This window comes from Phalacrocorax carbo, chromosome 12, assembly GCF_963921805.1.
Source record: "Phalacrocorax carbo chromosome 12, bPhaCar2.1, whole genome shotgun sequence".
In the NCBI taxonomy this organism is placed as follows: Eukaryota; Metazoa; Chordata; class Aves; order Suliformes; family Phalacrocoracidae; genus Phalacrocorax; species Phalacrocorax carbo.
In genome coordinates, this window is record NC_087524.1 from 20,615,354 (window position 1) to 20,638,399 (window position 23,046).

General features: G+C 42.4%; 1 protein-coding gene across 2 annotated transcripts in view; it reads left to right on the forward strand.

Annotated features, from left to right (window-relative positions):
* DOCK1 (dedicator of cytokinesis 1) overlaps positions 1-23,046 on the forward strand; it is a 316,638-nt gene that overhangs the window by 235,482 nt on the left and 58,110 nt on the right. For both annotated transcript variants that reach the window (XM_064464378.1, XM_064464379.1), the window contains exons 33-37: positions 6,612-6,760; positions 16,495-16,580; positions 16,767-16,923; positions 20,161-20,201; positions 21,531-21,621. In XM_064464378.1, coding sequence (XP_064320448.1) covers positions 6,612-6,760; positions 16,495-16,580; positions 16,767-16,923; positions 20,161-20,201; positions 21,531-21,621 — 524 coding nt within the window. The remainder of the gene's footprint in view (positions 1-6,611; positions 6,761-16,494; positions 16,581-16,766; positions 16,924-20,160; positions 20,202-21,530; positions 21,622-23,046) is intronic.

The following is a 23,046-nucleotide window of genomic DNA, read 5'->3' on the forward strand; positions in this document are numbered from 1 at the left end:
TTTTCAGTCTTGTTTGGCTGCATCAGAGTGACTCAGGAGGATCAGTAAAGAATGGGAACTTGGACATCCCTGGAGTTCGTAGGTAAATTAGGCATATCTGACTATCTCGAGTCTGTACTATTCACTGGGTATAATTTAGCTATATGGGGATTGAATTTCATGAGAAACTGAGTATTTACTGTGACCTGAGGGTACTCATCTGCCAGGTTTCATTTTCCTGAGCTTAACAGCAGAGACACTTCAGCTCTTCCGAGTTTTATCAAAAGTTCCTTAAATTATCAGAAATAAATGCATTTGCCGCTTCACTTATATCTCTAGCTGAACTGTTGTTGCTGAAACTTGAAAAAATCAGCATATATGAGAGAAGGGAATGCAAGGGTTCATAAGTATTTGAGATCACAGAGTTTGCATCCGCTCTGCTGGAATGATGAGAAAAGGCTTCTGAGAGCAGCGGAGTTCACTTTTTATTAGAAGCATCTTTCATGAATTAAGTGTCTGGAGAACGGATTTTAAAGCATGGTACACGCCTGATATGTGACTTTGACAGTCAGCTAATAAAGTCAGTGTTGTGCCTGCTGCTGGGTCATCCAGCTCAGGACACTGGCAGCCTCCTTCTTAGTAATTAGCCAAATCCTTCCCTGTTCCAGGCTTACAGTCCATATTCATCTGTTACCTGTACTAATTTCTCCAGCATCTTTGCATTCTTAGACTTTTCCCAGAATTTACTGGACTGAAAGTAGCAAAATTTGCATACGTATTCATACATCTGGCTGTTCTTACATGGGGTTATTTTATTCAGGCTGGGGCCTGGGGAGTGCGTTGTGCTTTTTACTGGTGCTGCTGACACTGGCTGCTCTCGGACAAGTTATTTAGTTGCTCTAGGGTTCAGTTTTTCATCATTAGCAGGGAGATGATAATAATTTTCCCTGGAGCTTTGTGAATCGATTGGCATGAGGGGTGGTGGTTTCTCCAATATTTCTTCCTCTCCTGCCATGAAAGCCTCTTATTTTTAATAGAGTTTTTGTAAACCAAGATTATTCAGGTAGATGACTCCGTGACCTGCTCTACCTCTAACATCTGTGATGCCGTAAGTGGCTGGGATCATTAATGCCAAAATCTCACACGTTGAGGGAGTCAGTAAATTGCTGCTCTTCCCAACAAAAGCTGCCAGAACAAGGTAAATCGGAGGCAGGACCCCAATCCAAGGCGGCCTTTGTGCTTCTCATAATGAGCAGCTTGCTTTTTCTCATCTTCTTTGTAATACAGATAGTCGACGCGGATCATGTTTAACTTCTGGCTCTGCACCAATCTCATGTATGGCGCGGCATCAATTAAGAAAGAATTCTGACTTACCACTGCAGGGGAATTGATTGGGGGGTGCATGACACTTCTATCGTAGAAGTTGCACTACCTTAGTCAAATTATTAATGTATATGTTCAGAAAGAAAATCAGAAGTGAAAAGCTATAATTCTTGCATATGCTTCAGCATGTAATTTTTATGACTGTGCCATTGTGCATAATATATGATGAAGCCAAACAACCCTGACTTTTGATTTATGCATTAAAAGGGTATGGATCAGCCTCATAAATTAATATTTTTGTCTCATCAGATTTTCTTCATAAATACCATGATTAACGTATCATGCCTGCTGAGTTAAAGCTCCCCAGTCAGGAACGAGACAGTCCTGTAGCTGTAATGCGCATCTAAGAGTTTAATTCATTTTCTGAAATTCAATAGTAAAATACAAATTCTAACATTTTTTTCCTGTCAGTTTCCTATGCAGTGCTGGCTGCAATATTCATACCTTCCTACCTTTATAAGCAAGGAGAAAAAAGCATATCTAGTGGAGAGCAGCACTAGCTAACTGTGTGCACACACTTTAAATACCTGTAATTAAGGTTTTTGAAACAGGGCACCGCATATGAGAGATCCAGCCTGGCAGATTTTCTATTTAAATCCTAGTCGCAGCTGTCCAGTTTGATACGCTGCTAGATGTGATCACGAGGGCTTTAGATTTGAGTGCTGTGATGCAGCAGCAATGAGGATGGCTTCGGGGAGCCTGGTCCCGGTGTGCAGAGCCCCCGCTGCGTTGCCTTTCAGCAAGTGCTGCAAGGCTTTTATTTTCTTGGATGCATCAGTGTATGTTAGTCTCTGTAGGCTTTTCTCCCTCAGTATCACCACCTGAACTTTAAAATAACATAGTATTTTGCGTCACTGTTTTGGTGGAACTGGGGCCTTAGACCTTGGTGAGACAGTAAGTATCAGGGAAGCATAAAGCAAGCCATGGCCTCTGTCTTGAATATGTAGGAACTCAAACAACACACGCTTAAAAGCGTTATGTGATGCGACTTAGCATATACAAAACACAGTCTGACACTAGGTCATGTGTAGCTGTTTTCAATGGTTAATGGTTTCGAGAGTTAGATGCTAAAGAAATTGTAATTGCATTAAAAATAATATCCTTGTGGTAAAGTTGGTAAGGAAAGCCAGCTCAGAAAACATTGCTTTTATTGTTGACGTCGGAACCAGCTAGAGGGAGATGGAAAAGTAAAATTCTGGAAGACGAAGTGAAATGGTGGCCGCTGCTGTGCTCCAGCGAGCTGCCCACCGGCCCAGCCCTTCCCTCCAAGTGCTTGACGTCAGAAAAGGTGTCTTGATAGAGACGTTAATGTCGTTGGAGGGAAAGCCAGGGTTAAAAATAGACCTGAACTTCGAGCATTATATAAATAGAAGTCATTACAGATAACGCTCTCTGAATTAGTCAGGCATGTTCAGAGCTGACCCAAGTGAGAGGAGAGGTTGCTGGCAAATTAGTCGGTGTTTTTTGTGGTCCAAATTTAAATTAAAAGAAGCCGGGAAAGGAAAATCACACGTCACCCAATAAAGCAAGCGCCTTGGGTTTGGCTCGCGTAACGAGGTCGGTTCCTGTTGTGAGCGGTCTGTAGGAACGCATCTCGTGGCAAGGCAGAAGCCGCTGCAAGGGCAGGTTTTTTCATGTTCAAAAGAATATTTTTTTGCATGTGGTTCTTAAAGCAGCTGCACAATTTGGTTTTCAGAAGAGAATCTTCAGTTTTCTTCTAGACTTGTCACATTTTGAGTCTCTGCGTGGGAGTTCCCGCACTCCCGGGGAAAAAAAAAATTGAATTCATTGTTGGGTTGTTTATCAGAAAGCGCTGCCTGTGACAGGCAGCTGGGATGGATGCTCTGGAGGGCCAGGGGGAGATCGTTTCCTTTCGTGTTTTGCTCTCGTGCTTTCTTTTGTGGCACAACATCTGACTGGATCACACCATCGCAGCAAACGCGCGCGTGTGCCTCATCACATCACCTCATCAGATCACATCCTAGCGCCGGAAGGATGTCACGCAGGGCTTTCCACCCTCTCCGCTCCCACCCAGTCCGTGGGCAAACCCTTTCTCCGTGTTACTCCTCGCTCATTCTTTGTGAAGAAAACCGATCAAGATGGCTTAGCAATTGAATTCGTGCTTCCCTGCCTGCCCGTGGCCGCTGCCAGCCCCTGCTCCTGCGCGCCGCGGGAGCGGCTCTGGGCAGCGGCGCTGCAGGGCGAGTGCTTCGCATCCCAAGCAGGCAGCGCCGCCCCAGCGCATCGTTCCCCTTGATTTTCTCTGCAGCCGAGCTGCGTAAACGCTGGTGGGAGCCACCCACGGACCCTCCAGACGGCGTGAAGAACTAAGTGGGTTTCAAACAGCAGACGAGGGATTTTTTCGCAGTACAATCTGCACTTTCTGCTAATAACTCGCACGCTTCTATTCCCCCCGCCAAGTCCTTCTGAATTTCATATTCAGAGAAGCTTTCTGTCCTCTTTGATTTAAAAACTCTGTGGGTGATTACCTGCAAGGCAGCACCGCTAATAAATACCAGCAGTCGGTGAATGGCAAGAAGGCTGAGTGCGTTTTTCACATCTAAAGTTCAGATGATGTTCGCTACGTTTCTGAGGGAATCCCCGTGCTTGAAGCAATGGAAAAACCCACCGTGGCACACGGAGAACTCCGTGACACTGAATTTGTGCCTGATTAATAACTTTTGTCACTATCATTTGTTTTCTGAAATATTGACCCTGACACTTTTCAGGCGTAATACAACAAAGCTGTCACCTGAGAGGCCAAATGTAATAATGCTTGTGAGAGAGACAGAGGAAAGCTTCGTGCCTCTCACTTTTGATACTCCTCACCAACAACCAGCATTGCAGCATCATACAAAGAGGACTTTTAGTGGAGTATTAATTTGCCCTAAGAAGATTGCTAATGCTAATAGGATTCTGAAGGTTGCCGAATCAACTAACTTAAGATTGTATCTGCTGAAAAAAAGTAGCGTGTTTGGTTAGTAAAGGATTTCTTCTTGATCACCTTCATTTTGATTTATGTTAGCTCTGCGGCCTGAAAAACCGCCGCTGTAAACCTCAACCACAGGAACTTCATAACAGAACCCCCCCCATCCTCCACAACCCCAAACCTCATGTTATTTGTATAATTTTATGTACTCCTATGCATTCATCTATATTCCACATTATACATCACATTAACCTCAGGAAATTTGTCTAACGCATGTTCTATACACATCAACGTTTACGCGGGCGTACGCCATCCCCACCCCTACCGTAGCCATCAGTTATTCAGTGTAATGTTTAACAAATAAATTCCTCTAGAATTAACCCAAACCATACTCACGACAAGACTTATACACTTAATCTACCCACGAATACGACAGTGCTTGAAAACACACCTTGAATGGTAGCCGCACATAAAACTCAATCCCCTCTCGAAGTACCGGTTTCTGAAGTACCAGGTTATCCATTAATCGAGCGTCGCACGAGAAAGCAGCAACCCGCCGCATATAAGACACTTCACGACTAGCTTCAGGACCGTTCATTCCCCCTACACAACCTGCACTTCTGCGCCTCTGGTTCCATGTCAGGGCCATAACTTGGTTTCTCCCTCCTCACTCTTCACAGAGCCATCTGGTAGGCTGTTTATCGCCGTTCTCCCTCTTAATCGCGACATCTGGGCGGCCTCGCCTCTTCTGCTTCCCTTTTTTTTGGGGCGTCCTCACAGGTTGCCCTTCCAGGTGAAGCAGAGAGAACACAGTTTAGGTCTGAGCATACATGTGTTGTGTCCTAATTCTCACCCGCAGGAATTGCTGAATGAGACGGCTGACGTATATGGGGAATCTTTCCGACACTGATGCGCTTTGTTTTCCATTTGGTTCCGGAGTGGCCACTTACCCCCTATTATGTTGCTATTTGATAAATGCTCGTAGGACATAATATTCTACTTTTGTATCACCTCTAACTTTCTAAACAACACTAGTGACTTTTAACTAATTTTCATCACTCATTCATCATAAATCTTTTTTCACATTTTATCATCAAATTTTCATATGTCAACAACGCTGGAGTTACGTTAATAAACCCACCCAACTCGTTTGCTCATCCATCAGCCACCCTTCCTCCACGAAAAGTGAAAAGTGAAACTGCTAATTAGATACTTCCACGGTTACTGCCGCCCTGGCGTAGTGCCGTGGAATATAAATAAATTAAAATGGGTTTCTGTCATATACCACTGGTAACTGCAATGGGAAATGGGAGTCTTAAAATGGAGGAAGCTGAGGGCTCGTCAAATCAGCTCAGCTCTGAAGAAGTCGGGTCTGAACCACAGCAGTGGATGCATAAACAGCGTATGAGTTTGATGATATGCATCCATTAACGTTGCATTTGCAAGAAACGTCACCAGCTGTGTAGTGAGGTTCAGCTGAATGCCAGCCTGTTGCTGAGAGGGGAATATATTTGTATTTTCTAAACCTCTGCCGTCAAGTCCTCCGCCGGGAGCTCTCCAGTGCTCTGCTGCACTGCTCTACACCAGCGTCGTCCTATGGAGTTGTTGAGCAGATAATTTGCAGAAGGTGTAACCTGCATTCTGCACTTTAGCTAATAATATGAACAGTAACTAGATGTTTTTAACTAGTCCAGTATTTATTAGATGCCACATCCTTGGTAAGGTTTAATTTCTGTTCCGCGTGCGGAGAGCGTAGCAGGGAGGCTTGGGGGAGGTGCAGTTTTCTTTTGGGAAGAGAAATGTGAAATAAAGTTTGCCAGTCAGATCAGCTCTCGAAGAAAGAAGACGCATTATCGGCTTGGTAAGATGTAGTTTCATGTCTCGAGGCAGTGTAAGCATGCACTCGTGGCGACGCTTTGAGGGACTGGCACGGAGAACATTTTGTACGCTGCACAGGGTACAGAAGTCTAAATAAGTTAATCCAAGCGATGTGCCTTTTAGCCTCCTTCTCTCCCGACCATAAGTTGTATTAAAAAAAAAACCACCTTGAAATTTAATATGAGTGTGCAAATATGGGCGCTTCGTGGAAGATGTGACAAGTCCCAGTTTGATTCAACAACTCTTGTTAATTTGGGTTTAAACATACCACATACCTCCCCTCTTGTGACATAAATAATAATGGATGTTTTGGTAGAGTCAGATAATGAAAAGTACTTTCTTATGCCGTATGAGGATTTATTGATATGGCTTTTATAACAGTTACCTTCTACCAAAGTCAGTGGCTGTTCGTTAACTCTGAAATGCGTCTTTTCTCTTAAAGGTCAGCATAAAATCAAGTTTATCCCAGAAATGGTGGGACCTATCTTAGAAATGACACTTATCCCTGAAACCGAGCTTCGGAAAGCTACAATCCCAATCTTCTTTGATATGATGCAGTGTGAATTTCATTCTACTAGAAGCTTCCAGATGGTAAGCAGTGAGCTACAGGTACTGGGTATTTGTAAGAAAGATTTAACTGTTTTTGACAAAAAGGTATGAATTCTTGTGATTTCTTATTTTCCTAAAGAATAATATAATTATGGATTTTTCTATAACAATGCTATAAACTTTTCATATGTGGGTTTAAAATTCCTATTAAAGGAAAATTTTGCATAAAGTAAATAAAACCTTTTGTTGTGATGCAAAAGGAGAGCGAAGACGGATGTCTTAAATTTTTGCTGTGACTCAGGAGTCTGCTTCTAAGTGAAACTGGACATAAAGGAAGCCTGATAATGTGGCTAAAGAAACGCTAACTCGTAAGACTTTATCATCTCTAATATCCTATCATTTTGATACTCTCTACCATGGCGTGGATTTTGAAGAGGGGAAAAAAGCTATCCAGTCAGCGTTAGTGTTTCTCCATGCAATACAGGCTCTGCAAAATCTGGAATAGTAATGGAGCAGTTTTACTCTATTCCATCATGCTGAGGGAAGTCCTTGAGTAAGTACACACGATCTTATCCTGATAGCCTCAACCTCTGCGAGACCAGCAGAGCGAAAGAAAGTTTCCTGCCATTATTCCTTTGTCCTTCTTTCCCTTGAACCTTTGCCTTACGGATTGAGTATAAGACTAGTTAGGCCAGGCAGTGTTAGGGTATAAGCCAATGTAGCTCCTTTATGCTGCGAAATTTCTGTCAGTTCGGGATATGACCTTGTGAATTTTGCAATAAAGGTTGACTTATGTTGTTTACTTTTTTCCCTTTATATTGGCAGCTTGCTTTCTTGGATGAAAAACCTTATCCTTTTCCATGCTTTTTTGTGAGCTATTATTCATAACCAGCTCTTAATAAATCTGTAGCCCGAGTAAATTAATATCTGCATGGAGAGATTTAAGCAAGGGAAATGGCATCGGCTTTATTCCTTTGACTTGTTTTGTGCTGGATGGTGTGTGGAAAAGGTTGTGAACTGTATTTTGGATCCATCCAATTACTGTATAATCATTCTTTCTTATGTTTGACTCCGATGCTACTGTAAAGATTGAAATGCTCGCTGGGATGCCATTTGAACAGTTTCCCGTCAGATGCTCTCTTTTGTTGCTTGTCATTTTTTATTTGTACAATTATATGGATCATGAAAAATCCGAGGGTAACTTTATGGCTAAATTTATGGCCCTATATTTTCTTGACAGAAGGAAACCAGCATTGTGTGGAATAGTTGGGTTATTTTAATAAAGGAACGTCTTAAATATTTCACACAAATACTTTTTGCCTTCTGAGAAGAAAAATGCCTCATCCTTAAGTCAGAGATGTCTTGGATTGTAGGTGCTCAACATATATTTCTTATGTCAGCATAGCTTCTTTCTTTATAGACATAGCATTGATATGACAGGTGCAGAGGTAGTAAACCTTTTTTCAGTGCGTTTGGAGTGAACAGTTACATCTAATGGGAAATAATCAATCTGTCCATTTACGGTTTTGCAGATAATGTAGTTATATAGTTTGCTGAGTATCTCAGATTTGTCTTTGCGGAATGAAGATCACAGCTTGTAAAAAGCAGAGAATTATAGGAAAGTCTTGGTTGGATGGGACCTCTGGAAGTAATCTGGTGCAAACTTGGCCATAGATTGGGTTATCTGGGGCCATCTGAAGCTCAGCATTGAGTATTTCCAGTGAGGGACGTTTCACCACTTCTCCGGGTGACCTATTCCAGTGTTTAAGACTTTTCTTCTTACATCCAGATGGAATTTCCCTGAATCAACTTGTGCCTGTGGCTGCTTGTGTTGCCACTGCACACCCTTGTAGAGTAACTCCATCTCCTTTTAAGTGTTGGAAGGCTTGACTCTGCTTTTCTCTAGGCTGAACGAACCCAATTCCTTCAACCATTCTTCGGGCCAGGTTCTCCAACTCTCTGCTCATCTCCGTGGCCCACCATTAGACCATCTCCAATTTGTCAATGTCTCTCAAGCTGGGGGAGCCAAAGCTGGACGCAGTATTCCAGCCATGGCCCAACAAGTGGAGTAATCCCACTGATCCTCTAGCTGTACTCTTGTTGGTGCAATCAAGGACACATTTTGCCTCCACCAAAGGAGCACACTGCTTCTTCGTGTTCAGCTTGCTGTCCAGCCGGTCCTTTCCAGCAGAGCATCTTGTACTGCCACTTGCAATTATACCATCCCAGATTCAGGACTTCAGGTTTCTCTTCCTTAAATATTATGCAAATTCTTTTTGGGTGTCTTTCAGACTGTCAAAGTCATTAAACCACCACCCTTTGAGATCAGCAGTTCAGCCACTTTTCCCACCCACCTTGTAGTCTCTCTGTCCAGTCCATGTCTTACCAACTTGTCAACAAGTATCTTTTGAGAGACTGGATCAAACACATCACTAAGATTGTCAAAACCACACCTCTTTATCCGCTGAGCAGATAGTTTCATCACGGAAGACAGTCAGGTTGGTCATCTGTGATTTACTCATGGTAAATCAGTGTTGGCTTTTCCCAGACACCTTCTTGCCCTTCGTGTTCCTCGAAATAGCTTCCACAAGGGCTTGTTCCATGGTCTCCTCAGGAACTGAAGTGGGCCTGCTGGCCTGGAGCTTCCCAGCTCTTTTGTGTTTAAGTGATAGGAATAGATATAAAGTAATTTAAGTATTACCAGTACCTACGCAAGCTTTCATACTTAACGTGTCAGTGTAATGTAACATGTTATGTCGTCTATATGCAACTACCAATTACATTGTCCAACATTGCTTTCAAAGAGAACTTCAGAATTGAGTGGTTGGCTGCTGTTAAACTAATCTGCCAGAAATCCAATTACCTAACCTTATTAGTCACATCAACAAGGGTTTAGATTGGCTCCATTCCTCCAGCAGATGTATAAACCTCATGATTTGTGGGGGAGGAATTTAAATTTTTTGCAGAACTTCTATGCTGTGATGGCTTGTGTTACAAACAGACAGCTTTCCCAGTGATGGTTTTAATTTCAGTATGAATTGGTTTGCCTGGTAAAACCAGTAACAGACAGAATGGGTTTTTTGTTCTTACAGTATATATAGCCCTGAGAAAAAAAAAACAGAAGAAAAATTCCTCTGTTTTTTACAGAACTAAATTAAAGGCCAACTGCATTAAAAGCTGGAGTTGCTCATTTTTGTCCTCTCCCTCTTGAGGTGCTTTGAAGCCTATATAAGGCTTCAAAGTAGCCTGTACCTCAAAGCGTGAGTCCAGTACTAAAGTCTGTGTGGGACTGAAGCTTCCCAATAGAAGAAAATGCCTCCTTCTCCTTCCCTCTGCTTTTTTCCCTTTGCCTGTTTTATTAGCAAACCCTCCAGATCAAAGGGAATATGTCAGAGCCACAGGAGTGATGAAAGAGAATTGGTTTGATTGTTGAAGGCCTGGTCAGGTGAGCGTGATGGATCCCATGGTGATAGCAGGGGAGGAGGTTCACCATGAAACAATCATTCAGCTGAAATGGGGAATTTGAAGCATAAAAAGCCCTGACCTCCTGATTTTGCTGTCTGTTCCAGCTGTCACTTTCCCTGGCTCCATCTCCTGTGAGCACTCCTGTTTGTTTGCCTGCCCAAAACTTCAACTTACCTCTTCTGGACCTGTGTCATTGCTGATATCGTGTTCTGCTTGTTTTGAGTTGAGCCCATTCATAGAAATGCCAGTGCAGGAACTGGTACAAAACAGAGCGCGGAGGAAGCGGGACGAGGCAGGGGGAGGTGTTGGGAGATGTCCCTATCCCATGGCGCTGCATCACTGCGATTTCTTTTAACTAAACTGGTACAAATTAATTAGTGGAAGTAAGTTACTTTAAGAGGCAAAAAAAGCTATTAACAAAATAAGGTAAGGGGTTGAGTCAGAAGCACTACCCCAGCCTGACTTCCCCAAAATAATTACATTTCTCATCAAATAGGAAGGAAGGACCCTTGTCCTTCAAAGTAAAATCTGGGAGGTGTCCCTCCCCACTCTGCAGTAATGAGCAAGAAGAAATTAGAAGTCCCATATGTCCAGGTTTCAGACTGAACAGCATTACTGAGGAGACTCATCAGTGTCTGGTGGTGGTAGCACCAGCAGTACAAGCATACAAGCTCCAACATATGTTCTTACCCTGTTAGAGTAAGGAGTTGTGTAAAAGTAATGACCTGAGGGAAGAGCCCCAAAAATGCAATGATGCATCTGTCCTGTTTTCTGCAAATTGGAATGACACTTAGCATAATGGAACCATAGCCAAAAAGATAGAAAAAATTATACAGACATGCATAAGCAATGAATGTGTGATGCAGTATCATATAGAAATGTGTAATAATTGAATGCATAATGCATATGTTTACTAAAATAAAACCATGGTGCAGCTAAGGTAGCTCCAGCTAGCGTTCTGTTGTGAAGAGAATTACATGAGTAAAGACCAGAAGAAATAAAGGGAAATCCTTTTAATTCATTTCTGTCATTCAACAATAAATCTCAGTATCATCAAGACAGTCATACTAGCATTTTTATTTGCAGTGTAATTTCTTGTTCATTATCAATGAATTTCAAATTGATATAATTCTCCTTAATAAGAAGTACCTACTTTATCTGTATCTCTCTCGACTTCTAGAACCTATAATTCCTTATTAAGTCTTTTTACTGCTTCTGAGCCTTCTGTTAATCTTCCTGTCCCTGTGCTATGGATTTGCAGACAGAACACAAAGTTAATGACTTGTCCAAGTTTCTGTGATGCTGTTGATTCTCCCCTGTAATCCCACTGAATGTGCAAATGCAAATAAGTCATCCCCCACAAAGGATTAATTTCAATAAGTAACATTTTTAGTTATCTACGGTTGAAATGTTTAAGTTTTTCTTGTTTTCTGCCATTTTGGAGAATACTGGTATTCCTCCCTCATCCCACCAGAAGAGCGAGGGAGAAGGAGTCTGGAGACCTCCCGAATCACCTGCCATTAAGTGGCTGCCAGCTCTGTTTGCTGACCAGAATGCTGTGGGAAAATAGGAAAGGGAACATGAAACTGTTGGCAATTACCACCAACTTCCATGGCAGCCTTGAACAAAGTTTTCAAGTACTTGCATGCTATTTCTGCGTTAGGACTAATTTCTAGAGGTTATCTGTCACTTGAATTTCATATGGCAAATTCATTATTATCCCATATCAAAACAAATTTATAGCAGCTCGGAGGATTGAAAGTCCTCCTCAACTACAGCTAGATTAAATTGTCAGTCAGGGCTACAAATATAGCCTGACCACACTTTAGGTAAACCTAAAACCAAAAGCGATTAGTTGAGCTGACACTTGGAGACGCTGGATAGCTTACATTGATTTATTTTCTCCAGATGGGAGATTGTAACAGACAGATGAAGTAGTGGATATCCTCTTTGCTCAAGTTCAAACACACATCCTAAAGAGAAGCTGAGGTCTTGATCAGCGGCGAGGAAAAGTTGATAATAATTTCCCGTAATCTTCCTAACGTCACCTCTCGAGCATTCGCTGTCAACGGAAAGATATGAATCTCAGCTCATTGATGGTGCCAGATATACCCACTAAGCCTCCAGAAAGAGCCTCAGCCAGCGTCACTGGCTGTACTGTAAACATTGAAAATTTCGCGCTTCTTCACTAGAGAGTAAATTCCAACGCAATAATTGCAGGCCTACTTTGTGGTATTTTATAAATTTTTTTTAAAAAAGGAAAAACTGAGACTCTATCAAGACATGCCAGGTGCAGTGTCCTAGAGCCATTAGCTTTGCAACTCCAGAGCCATCTTACTGCCATCGTGGAAGACAGTAGCTCTATAAACCTCAAGTTGTGTTGATGAAACCTTGCTCCGTGGAAAGCGCAGAAGAGATTTTAACTACGTTAAATAACGTTTTGTTATCTGGCTTGCATGATCTGCATCGTACCGATTCCTTGGGAGGTATCGAGAATGATTGAAGAGCAAAGATACTGTTAATAGTCCTTAAAACCCCAGAAATGTCACAAGTCTAGCTCTGTTCAGCCCAAGAGGGCCGTTAGGGAGATGGCCCAGCGAAGCCTAGATTTACAGAAATTTAAGTAAAATTGATATCAGGAAGATACTCAAGATCCTGTATGGCAAATGTAATTGCTCTTCTTCGTATGAGTAATCTCCTGCTAAAAAATAGATCACCTGAAGGGCTCACGCTGGTAGCAAGTGTCATTTTTCTCATTGGTATAGAAAGCCAATTTCTTTCTGGTCTCATTAGAGAACATGAATTTTGTGACTTCTCTGTTTCATCATTGGGTTGTCTCAGTGTTTTACTTGACACGTCCTCGTACTATGGGAACGTGCTTCAGGTTGTGTTTGCTTCGTAGAGGGGGTGGATTGCATTATTCTTCCTGTTCTCGTTTTCCTGTCATTTTTTGAATAATGGATTCATTGTATTAGAAACCTTATTTCACTTCACTTTTCATTCATTTCTTCACAAGGAAAGCAGTGAGAGAGCAGAACAGGCACTCAGGGAGGCCGTGTAATCATCCATCCATGGAGGTGTTCAGTACTTGGCCAAGAAAGTCACAGCTGGCCTGATCTGGTGTTGGCAGTAATCCTGCATCACCTGGGGGTTGGACTGAGGGACCTTAGAGGTCTCTTCCACCAGTGCTTCTGTGGTTTTGTGGAGCATTTGGGGTACAGAAGAGGACCTTTTAAATGTTTTAATCTGAGGTTTGGGGTTTTTTCTTCGTCTTTAAAACAGTGACACATAATAAAAATTGTTTTAAGGTGGAGTATCTGCTGTTTGGGTACTTGGCTGATTTTACCGCTGTATGCGTGGTATAATCTGTTGGTCGGGTTTCCTGACATCTCACAGTTCAATTGACTTGTGCATGTTGTTAGACTGTATCCTGAATTTGCACTGAGCAGTAGGTGAGCAGGACTTTTTCTGCCAACATTTGTCATGATAGCTTGTAGTCACTGAGCTCAGAGCAGAGAGATTTCTTCTCCATTCGTAAGAGAATTCTTGGTGGGCTGCCAGGCAGTGTGTCAAAATAAATTTCCAAACTCAAATGCAGAGGACAAAAAGTCTGGGATTGCATATGAAGGTAAGAAATGATGTGAACATTACTGCAGTTAGTGTGGAGAAAAGCACGGAGGCTGGGAAAGGGAGATAAAACCAGTGTCCTGGATCTGACACTCGATTTTTACATTACAGCTGTTGAGCCCGTTAAGATACTCAGAGATTGAGTTGTCCTAATGAACGGGAATATTTTGGTATTGTCAAAATTTATCAAGCAAATCCTTCATACCAACGTCAGTCTCTCCCTAACAAGGATTCTTAGCAAAGCAGGAACTTCTCTAAGTCCACAGCCACGTTTCATACGCAGGTTCAACTTGCCCCACATGTGTGCGTTCACAGCTGCTGCGGGCTTCAGCAGAAAGGGACCTTCCAGGAGAGCAGGCAGGTGCCTCCGGCTGTCGGGGTGGCCGAGACGCTTCTCCTCGCCCTTACTTGCTGCAGGCGTTTTCCTTGTTCTGCCCAGGTTTACCTTGCCCTGCACACGCAGCAGTTATTTCAGGCGAAAGGGATTGTGGCAGAACTAAGGGCATGTCCGCCTGGTGCTTGGTAGAGGCGTTATGATAAGAGCTTAAAATGCAGTTAATGTTGGCAGGAAGAGATTGGTGGTGGACGTAGCTACTACGCCTCCTCAAAGTGATATAAATTAAGGTGGTGAAAAGCACTCTTTTATCATTAGTTTCATCATGACATAAGTCCGTTGGCAAGGGTGATCTCACAGTCCTCGCTGAAATAAATATGCCAGCAGAATTTAACAGCATGGAGTAAAAAAAATCCAGTTTTTCTTCCTAGCTAAACCAATCTGAGCCCTGTTGCTGGCTGGAGAGAACACCTTGTCTTCCCCAGCTTCCCCATGGGGCTGACAGTGTAGACAATACATGTCCCCTGTTATCCCCCCGGCCCCTGGTCGCTGCTGAGCGGTGGTGCTACGGCCGGGGCCACAGCTCCGGTGGGGTGGCCGCACGTGGCACCGCTCGTGGTTCGTGTTGCCTGCGAGGCACGCTGCAGGTGAGGCCATGGCCGCGCTCGCCCCCTCTGCACTGGCATCTGGGGTGCTCTGGGCTGGTGGTCCCGTTGCCCAGGTGCCCGTTACCCGCCCTGGGCAGAGGCTGCTGGGCTGGCAGGGCTCTCTGCGGGGATTTTTTTTCCTCCTGGTGCATAGATTCTGATTTCTGCCGTTCAGCATAGATACCAGCTGAATCTTTAGCAAATGACCTCTACCGCAATCTTTTTGAGGTTGTCCTTGTTGCCTCCTTCCAGTTGTTCCCGGTGAATGAAAAGTCTAATTTTGCTTACAGGCTTTCAGCAAAAGCCTGCCTCCTCCAGTTACAGAGAGCCCCTCTGCTGATCGGGCAGCGTTCGGTGGCTGTAACAGAGGAGCTAATAATGTTGTCGCTAAAGTGGATATTTTGATAGGTGGAAAAATTTTGTAAAGAATAAGAAATGCTGCTATGTTGCTGGTACAGCTTAGAGCTGGGGAAGCGTAGCACTGGGAAGGATAGCTCGTGGCTCAGACGGAGGTGCAGGAGTGGGTCCGTAGGCTGCTGCAGACCCCAGAGATCGTGGAAGTGCATCCTCAGCCTGGAAGGATCAAGCTACAGACAGTCCGTGCTTTTTTCATTTGTACATTATATGCCATTAATATTAACTGCAGATGCTAAGTACATCCCTTGACATTTACAAAATGTTAGTACGCTTTGTTCTTGTGCAGGTGGCCCTTTGCTTCTCCTCGGAATAGTTAGGGACTCCTTAAGCAAGTGACGGTGAAAAAAAGGTGAAGGCAACTGTTCCGTCAATAAACTCCCACTCTGATCCCACTCCTTTGCCGCAGGCTCCCTTCTCACCCGGGCTCTTCTGCTGAGGTCTCTTGACAATAGGTTGTGTCGCTAATGGTGTGGATGCCTGTGCTTATTTAATGAAGAATTAGGGATTAGATGAATAGACAGATTTGTTACGTAGCAGCAGGCCTCGAGTGATCCTTCCTCCGCTAACAGGTTGCATTTGTTCCTAACCTGGGCCCTTGGGAATGTAGCAGCAACAAGTAAAACCCTCTGTAATCATTAAAAATCCAGTGAATTACCCAGTTTGCATTTAAAATGTATTCTAGTACCCACTGCAGTTTGCATTCTGTTCTTGTGGCCAAATACAAATATTACTCGTAAGTTTAAAACAAGTTCCTTCCTCTCTGCAGTGACTTATCAACCAGTTTGGTGGTTGAGTTGTGCCCTGCAGCGAGTCACTGTCTGTAGCTAAAAAGGGATGTTAGTGATGCGAGGGTGTGCATCGGGCTGAGTTAGCCAGCCCTAGGTGTTATATATCCTCTCTTACAGAACTTTCAACATTTTTGTATTCCACTTTTGTTGCGATTACCATTACTGCAGGGGACATTCTGTCCCTGGCTTTGTGTCTTCTTTTTCCCCACCCTCATTCTTGTCATTAATCTCCTTATTTAGTTTATCGTAATGCAAATATTTACACTTCATTTAACAACATGACCAATGATTTCTTCAACAAAAAAGTCCTTGTAGGGCAGCAGATCATCGTGGATAGTCTCATACCAGAGACTACAAACTCCTAAAGTCAATCAAGCTTTAAAATAGTGGCTAAACATCTCACCGAGATACCCAACCAATCTGTGAACTATCAAGGCGACGGTAATAAAGTGAAATATTTGCCATCTGATTATTTACGCTTGCTTTGTTTAATTATAGTTCGAAAATGAGATCATCACAAAACTGGATCATGAAGTGGAAGGAGGCCGAGGAGACGAACAGTACAAAGTGTTATTTGACAAAATGTAAGTGTTGATCGGCAGCGAGATTTATGTCACGCTAAAGTCAGGAGACAGAGCAATTAGACTACAATGAACTTTGTAGCCCAGAAATAATTAAAATCTGTTAACGATGCACAATATTTAAAATTGCACCTGAGTCAAGGTTTTTTCTGCGTGTGATTAACAAGGCGAATGTAATTGGGTTTTCAGTCTCTTGGAGCACTGCAGAAAACACAAATACCTTGCAAAGAGTGGAGAAACTTTTGTGAAACTTGTTGTCCGCTTGATGGAGAGGTTGTTGGACTACAGGACCATAATGCATGACGAGAACAAGGAGAACCGCATGAGCTGTACTGTCAACGTGCTGGTAAGCAAAGAGAAGTCACCAGCGTGAAATGACTGCTGCTTCCCTAACTTTATGCCTTTGACAAAAGGTCTGTGTAAAACAGTATGTGTTGGGATTATCATGAAAGGTTGAAATAATTGAAAGGTTGAAAAAAGGGTTTTTCTCATTCTTTGATGAGGGTGATTCTATGAAAACATGGGTTATTACTTCTCTAATTGATTCTAAGGAGGATTTAAGAAGAAACGTTTCAGGGCCTGGTCTTTGAGGGCTGATCATTGACACTTCCAGTTGATGTGTGAAGAACATTATGCAGAAAACCACTCTGACATACAGAACGTTGGAGTAATATGTGGTTTTGTACCAAAATTTTCATGTTTGCAGTCCCATTTGTATTCTGCTTCCTGCTCCGCTTCCGTATTCAACATTTGTGAAGAAATTTGAGTGTTATTATTTCATTCACAGCAGGAAAAGCTCAGGTTGTTTTCCTCACTGATGTGAAATTTCCTCCTCTTAGTTCCAGAAGTTCTGGAGTATCTACTCTATACTACAGGCCTTTGTCCATTTAGGATGTGATTTAGGCTGGAGTTGGAAGCAGTAGAAGTTGTCCCCATAGCACGCACATCATGCTCCGCAGTGGAAGCATTAGAATATGAGATGTTACTAGCACAAAATCAGCAGCTATGGAAAAGTGTCAAAATAAAAATTGTAGCGACCCCCAAACATGGTCCTAGCTGGATTTCGTTCTTCCAGTAGGACTCAATATTAAACTGTTAGCCACTAAGGACTCAGAGCTTTCATCCCTGTATCATTATCAAAGCTTTTATTTAACTTAAATAAATGGGGCAGAGACAGTGTTTATCGTTTATGTGATACGGCTGATAGATTTCGTTCAGGCTGGTTTGGAAAGATCTGAGTAAATAGTTTGTGGCTTTAGCACTTGCAAGTAATGCAGATGTCCTCAGCTCGTGCAGAGCAGCCTTTATGCCACACTGTCGCATAAGCTGTAAATGAAACGGTGCCCGTTAGAGCAGGAGAGAACGGGAGAGACATCAAGTCAGAAGTCGGGATTTTATTTTTCTTTTCCTTTCTGAGCACGTCAAGAAGCATCAGAATGTTTTGGAAATGGGAAAAGAGGAGGAACTTGGAGAGTTGTCATCGGCTGTTGATCGGGCAAGCGCCTTTAGGTTGCTTGCAGAAAAGTCATTGCATCCTCCTGAGCAGAATTTGAGCTAGAAAAGCCTGCAGGTTCACACCAGGCCGGGTAGGAAATAAGAAATCACGTACACCATACGCCCTAAAACATGACAACAATTTATAGAACTAGGAAAATTTCCTAGGGAAGGTGAATTTATTTCTGCTTCCCTTCATCACAGTACTTTGAGACTCTTCCCAGTAACTCTTGCCATACCAACTGCAGGGGGACCGACGGCACACTCACATTGGTTTTGTTTTCTCTAAGTGTCTCTAACAGCATCTCCCGATGCTGATTTTTGTCATCTGAATTTCTCAAGTATTTGCAGATGATAAATCTTGTGGGCGATTTACTGCTGTCAGGTTAGATCACCGTGAGATACCCACACACAATGCTGCCACTGAAGTCTGCGGGAAATGCAGGAAAGCATCGCAGGGCAGAACCTTCCTTCATTTTCAGTAGGCGCGATTTAAAACCTCAGCTTGATTTTAAAGTCCCGTTTGCCCTCCAGGGCCAACACAGTCTTTTCATTGTCCTCCATGCACCTGAAGTGAAATTTATGCCTTCCTTCGCAAAAATCCGGCTCAGGGCTGATGCTGAAGACAGTTCCCGCTTGGGGTCTCAGAGAGTTCTTAATTGGGACTTCAGTGATGCAGAGGCTTTCACAGGATTAAGTTTGTCTGTATTGACTATAGTTTAAGTCGGAGGTTTTGATATGCATTTAAACTAGTGCTGATGTTATAAAAAAATAAAAGCCCTGTCTGTTGTTCCTACCCCTGCCAGTCCTGGCGAAAGCAAGCGTGCCGCCAAGGTAGCGGAGCAGATCCAAGGAGGGACCTTGCTGAAAGCTCACGCTCTTCCCCTCCGGTTATTTTCCTCGGCCCGTTCCCTGCAGAGCCACACACGCGTGGGCCGGCACAGCGTAACGGGGATGTGGGAACCTGCACCCAAAGACGGGGCAGGAACAGGGACTGCTTTTTGGGGGAGAAGGAGCTGTAGTAAACGTAATGTGTTGGTGTCAACCTGCTGCCCAAAGCTCTTCCCGTTTTGGCTGATTTGATGTTGCCTCTTGAGCTGCATCAGAAGGGCAGAGCAGCTGGCAGCAATGTTAGGATAAAATGGTTTTACATTATTGATCCGCCTAACGCAGAAGTCTCCTCTACTTTAAAAAAGCAAACAAAACACAAGGAAGAAAAAACAGCAGAAATTTTTCATGTGGCTCAGTTTGTCTTTTGAGTTGAACTCAAAACCGTTGAGCAGTTATGTCAACTAAAATAGTATATCCACTGAATAATCTGTCATTTCAGTTCTCTTTGAAGGGAGCAATTTTGTTTTGGGTTTGTGCATCTGTTAGTGGCTACTCAGGCTGATTTACCTTAGCATTGAAACATACTGTGATTCGGCGAAGGAGAAATTTCTTTGTATTTTGTTTTCTGAGATATATTTTTAACTTTTGAAGGCAAACTTTAAATTAGATTCAGGAAAGCCTTTAGTATCTCGCCCAATTTATCATATCTTGCATTTACAATATTTGTAGTGTTAACTAGTTTATCTCAAGACCGGAGGCATTCAGACATATCTGAAGAGAGCGATGATAATGTGTGGCACAGGAGACGAGATAAATAACACTAATCTAACTTTTTATTTCCAAATAAACTATTCGAATTCAAGGGCAGATGTTATATTGCTCAACCCAGGTTTGGAGTTTTAAATCCATAAAACAACTGTTGCTTAAAAATTATGTTTTTGTATATTACCAAATTTCAGCTGAAAATGGTTAATGATGTGCGACTTGCGAATGCCAGAAGCGAATTTCTAGCAGTACTGTTCTTGCAAATTCTTAACCTTTGCAGTGAGACATATGCCCTAATACACTACATCAGGAAAAAGCACAGCAGTAGACTTTGTAAGTTAAATAACTTGTGTTCTATCACTAGAGGCGAATTTCATTTTGTAGTTTTGAGGTTGATGTTATGCAATTATGAATTTTTAATTTAGAGCATGTTCTGTATACATTCCAGACTGTGAAATTGAAGACTTTGTAACAAAATTACGTTGTTTTTCAGAATTTCTACAAGGAGATTGAGAGAGAAGAAATGTACATAAGGTTTGTAAACATGGCCAGTGTGACAGACTCTGCTTGGCTTACTGTTCTGTAATTGGAGAGAATTAAGTTCATATTAAGCAGTCACTTGGGGGCTGGAGGGAAAGAAGTCATGAAAAAACATACCTTTACTGAACCTTAAGTACATTCAAAAGCTTATCTTCACTGAGAACGGGGAGCATTAGAAATCAGAGCAATGAGATTTTTTTTGTCCCCCTTCTCGAACTCCTGCAGTTGTGTTATGATGAACGCTGAAATACTCAGGAGTCTTGTCACATTAAAAAATAAATAAGTCAAAAGAAAACTGAGCAAAGAAGTAATTCTGCTTCCTGGTGAGGTACAAAATATGTGACTTGAGGTAAAAAGGGCTATTAAATAATATCATGGCTGATACTTATTTCAAATTTAAAGCTTTTAGGAACCTTTCAAAATCTATTTTCACATAAAGTACAAATGGTAATATGTTGTTGTGCTTTTTGTAAACCTCAGGGTTCCTAGTCCTCTCTTTATACTACGGCTTAAAATTGGCTAGACTGGGGTGCTAAAATGTTGAAGCTTGTGCTTTTGCTGCTATTTTAGGTATTTAAATATTATTCATTAATTCATTCTCAGATGCTTGTTACCTTTTTGGAAGAATTTTCATTTATGAACTCGCTTCCCGTTGTTTAAATGGGTTTAATTATTGCTTTATTAATTTCCAAAAGCAAATAAAATCTAGGAAAAGGCAGGATTGATAACTGTGGACAAACAGGTAAAGTTATGAGTCGTAGACCTGCCCTTTTCAGCATCACAAACTGCCTCTCGCTGTCAAACCCCTAGCCAAATTCTCTCCTATTTCTGTTAACAGACTTTGAATGTGTCATGATGAATATCAATGTTCTGTATTTTTGCCGGCTTTTTCAAAATACAGTTTTAATAGGTGTTTAGTTCTAGGATTTTTTTTTAAACCTTCATTAAAATGACAACAAACAAATGAAGAGAAGCCCCTTCCGGAGGTGTGATGATGTTGAGGTTGAGGAAGAATACTTGTATATCTGTCTCCATAGCTGAACAATTAGAGCAATAACTCTTGCACAGAATTTGTATGGGACTCGTTACCCATCACAAGTCATTTGTACGTATTAGAAAAATACTAAAAAATGAGAAAAGAACCACAACAGAAATACGAACAGTCCTAAAGGTGTCTGCACACAGGAATAAGAGCTTTAAATATTCCCGTCTATATTTAGCGGTTTAAAGATAGAGTTGAACCGTTGTAGTCTTCAAAGTAAATTATTTATTAACAGTTAAGAACCAGCCTTTTTTAAGAGCCCTTGGTTTTGTTACTTGCAGGTATCTGTACAAACTGTGCGACCTGCACAAAGAGTGCGATAACTACACGGAAGCTGCCTACACGTTACTCCTGCATGCAAAGCTTCTGAAGGTAAACACCAAAATACACTGCGAGGTTTGAAACTCATCTTAGCAGTAACCCGGAGTTGCGTTGGTTGTCGGTCTTACAACACCTGTGCTTCAGACTGATTAGCGGCTGCGTGCTGCTTCTTACGTCAGTTTTATCTTTTGCGCGTGCGATTCATACGCGCAGCGAGCCAGCCCTCTGCCGCTACGTGTGTCAGAGCACGCTGTCCTTGTCGCGATCTGAAATGAATGGAAGCACGGTCGAGTCAAGGCCACCAGTTATAAACTGCAAAGCTGTAATTTAAATTTCTTTTAAATATCTAGGTTATGTAATGTGCGGAAGCATCCAAACACATCTTTTAGTAAATCAGCTCTCCACAGAATTGTTTTTGCCCAGGCGGTAACGAGGCAGCGCTGGAGATTCTCCTCAAGTGCTCTGGGGTATCTGTAGATTCAGTTTTGATTGTGAAAAATTAGAGAGAGATTCAAATAGTCTTCCTTCCAAGCTCATGCCTTTAAATGTACGTGTAATTTTAATGCAGCGTTGCACGGTTCAGAGCACATTTAAAAAGGCATAACCATATCGCTGTTCTTCAAGGAACATTTTGGTGTAACCTGCAATATATATAAAAATAAAATGTTTTATCTATGCAAGGTGCATGTAAATAAAGCATTTGCGTTTCTAACACTATATAGCGTCAGTCAGAAGTGTAACAAAGCTGTGTTTCATAAACATTAGTCTCACTGAAGACTTGCTGGGTAGATGGTGTGGTCTCTAACACGCAGCTTGTTTCTGTGTTGTGTCACATACGTGGCAGCCTGCGCCAGGCACGTTCCTGGCGTTATCGTATGGACGGATGCCGCACTTAACAGCGGACGCTTGTGTCAGGAAATCACAGGTTTAACGTACCCTGGTCGTTGGTAAGTTAGTAGGAAGGAGCATTATGTTTTAATTTTAAAAAGCAGTCCTGTTGTTCTTCCTCACATCTCAGCACCCACAGTGAAATCTTCCTCTCTCCGGGGAGACCTGGATCTCTTTCTGCTCCCCTCGAGGACGGTAGCGCCCGCTGTCGCGTGGGGCGGAGAGTCAGGGACTGAATAACTGACAACTGCATTTTCCCCTTGCTCTGCTTCTCATGCCAATGGCGAGTGTATTGCAACCTTCTGCATTACTGCAGCCTTCTGTATTAATTACTCCAGCCTTCTGTACAGCCCCAGAAGCTGTGCTAACGGTACCCCCTTTCATAAAGGAAATTTATCTCATTCTAAGCAGTGAATTGTTCGTAGCAATCTTTGATTTTAATCTAAGCAATCCCAAGCGAAATGCGGGTGTAAAATATCTATTTGGAAGAGTGGAAAAGTGGAAGGTGTTAAATGAGATGCTTCTAATGGATGCACTGAGAATTAGTCGTACTGCATTCAAGCTATAATAAGAGTAAATATGATGCAG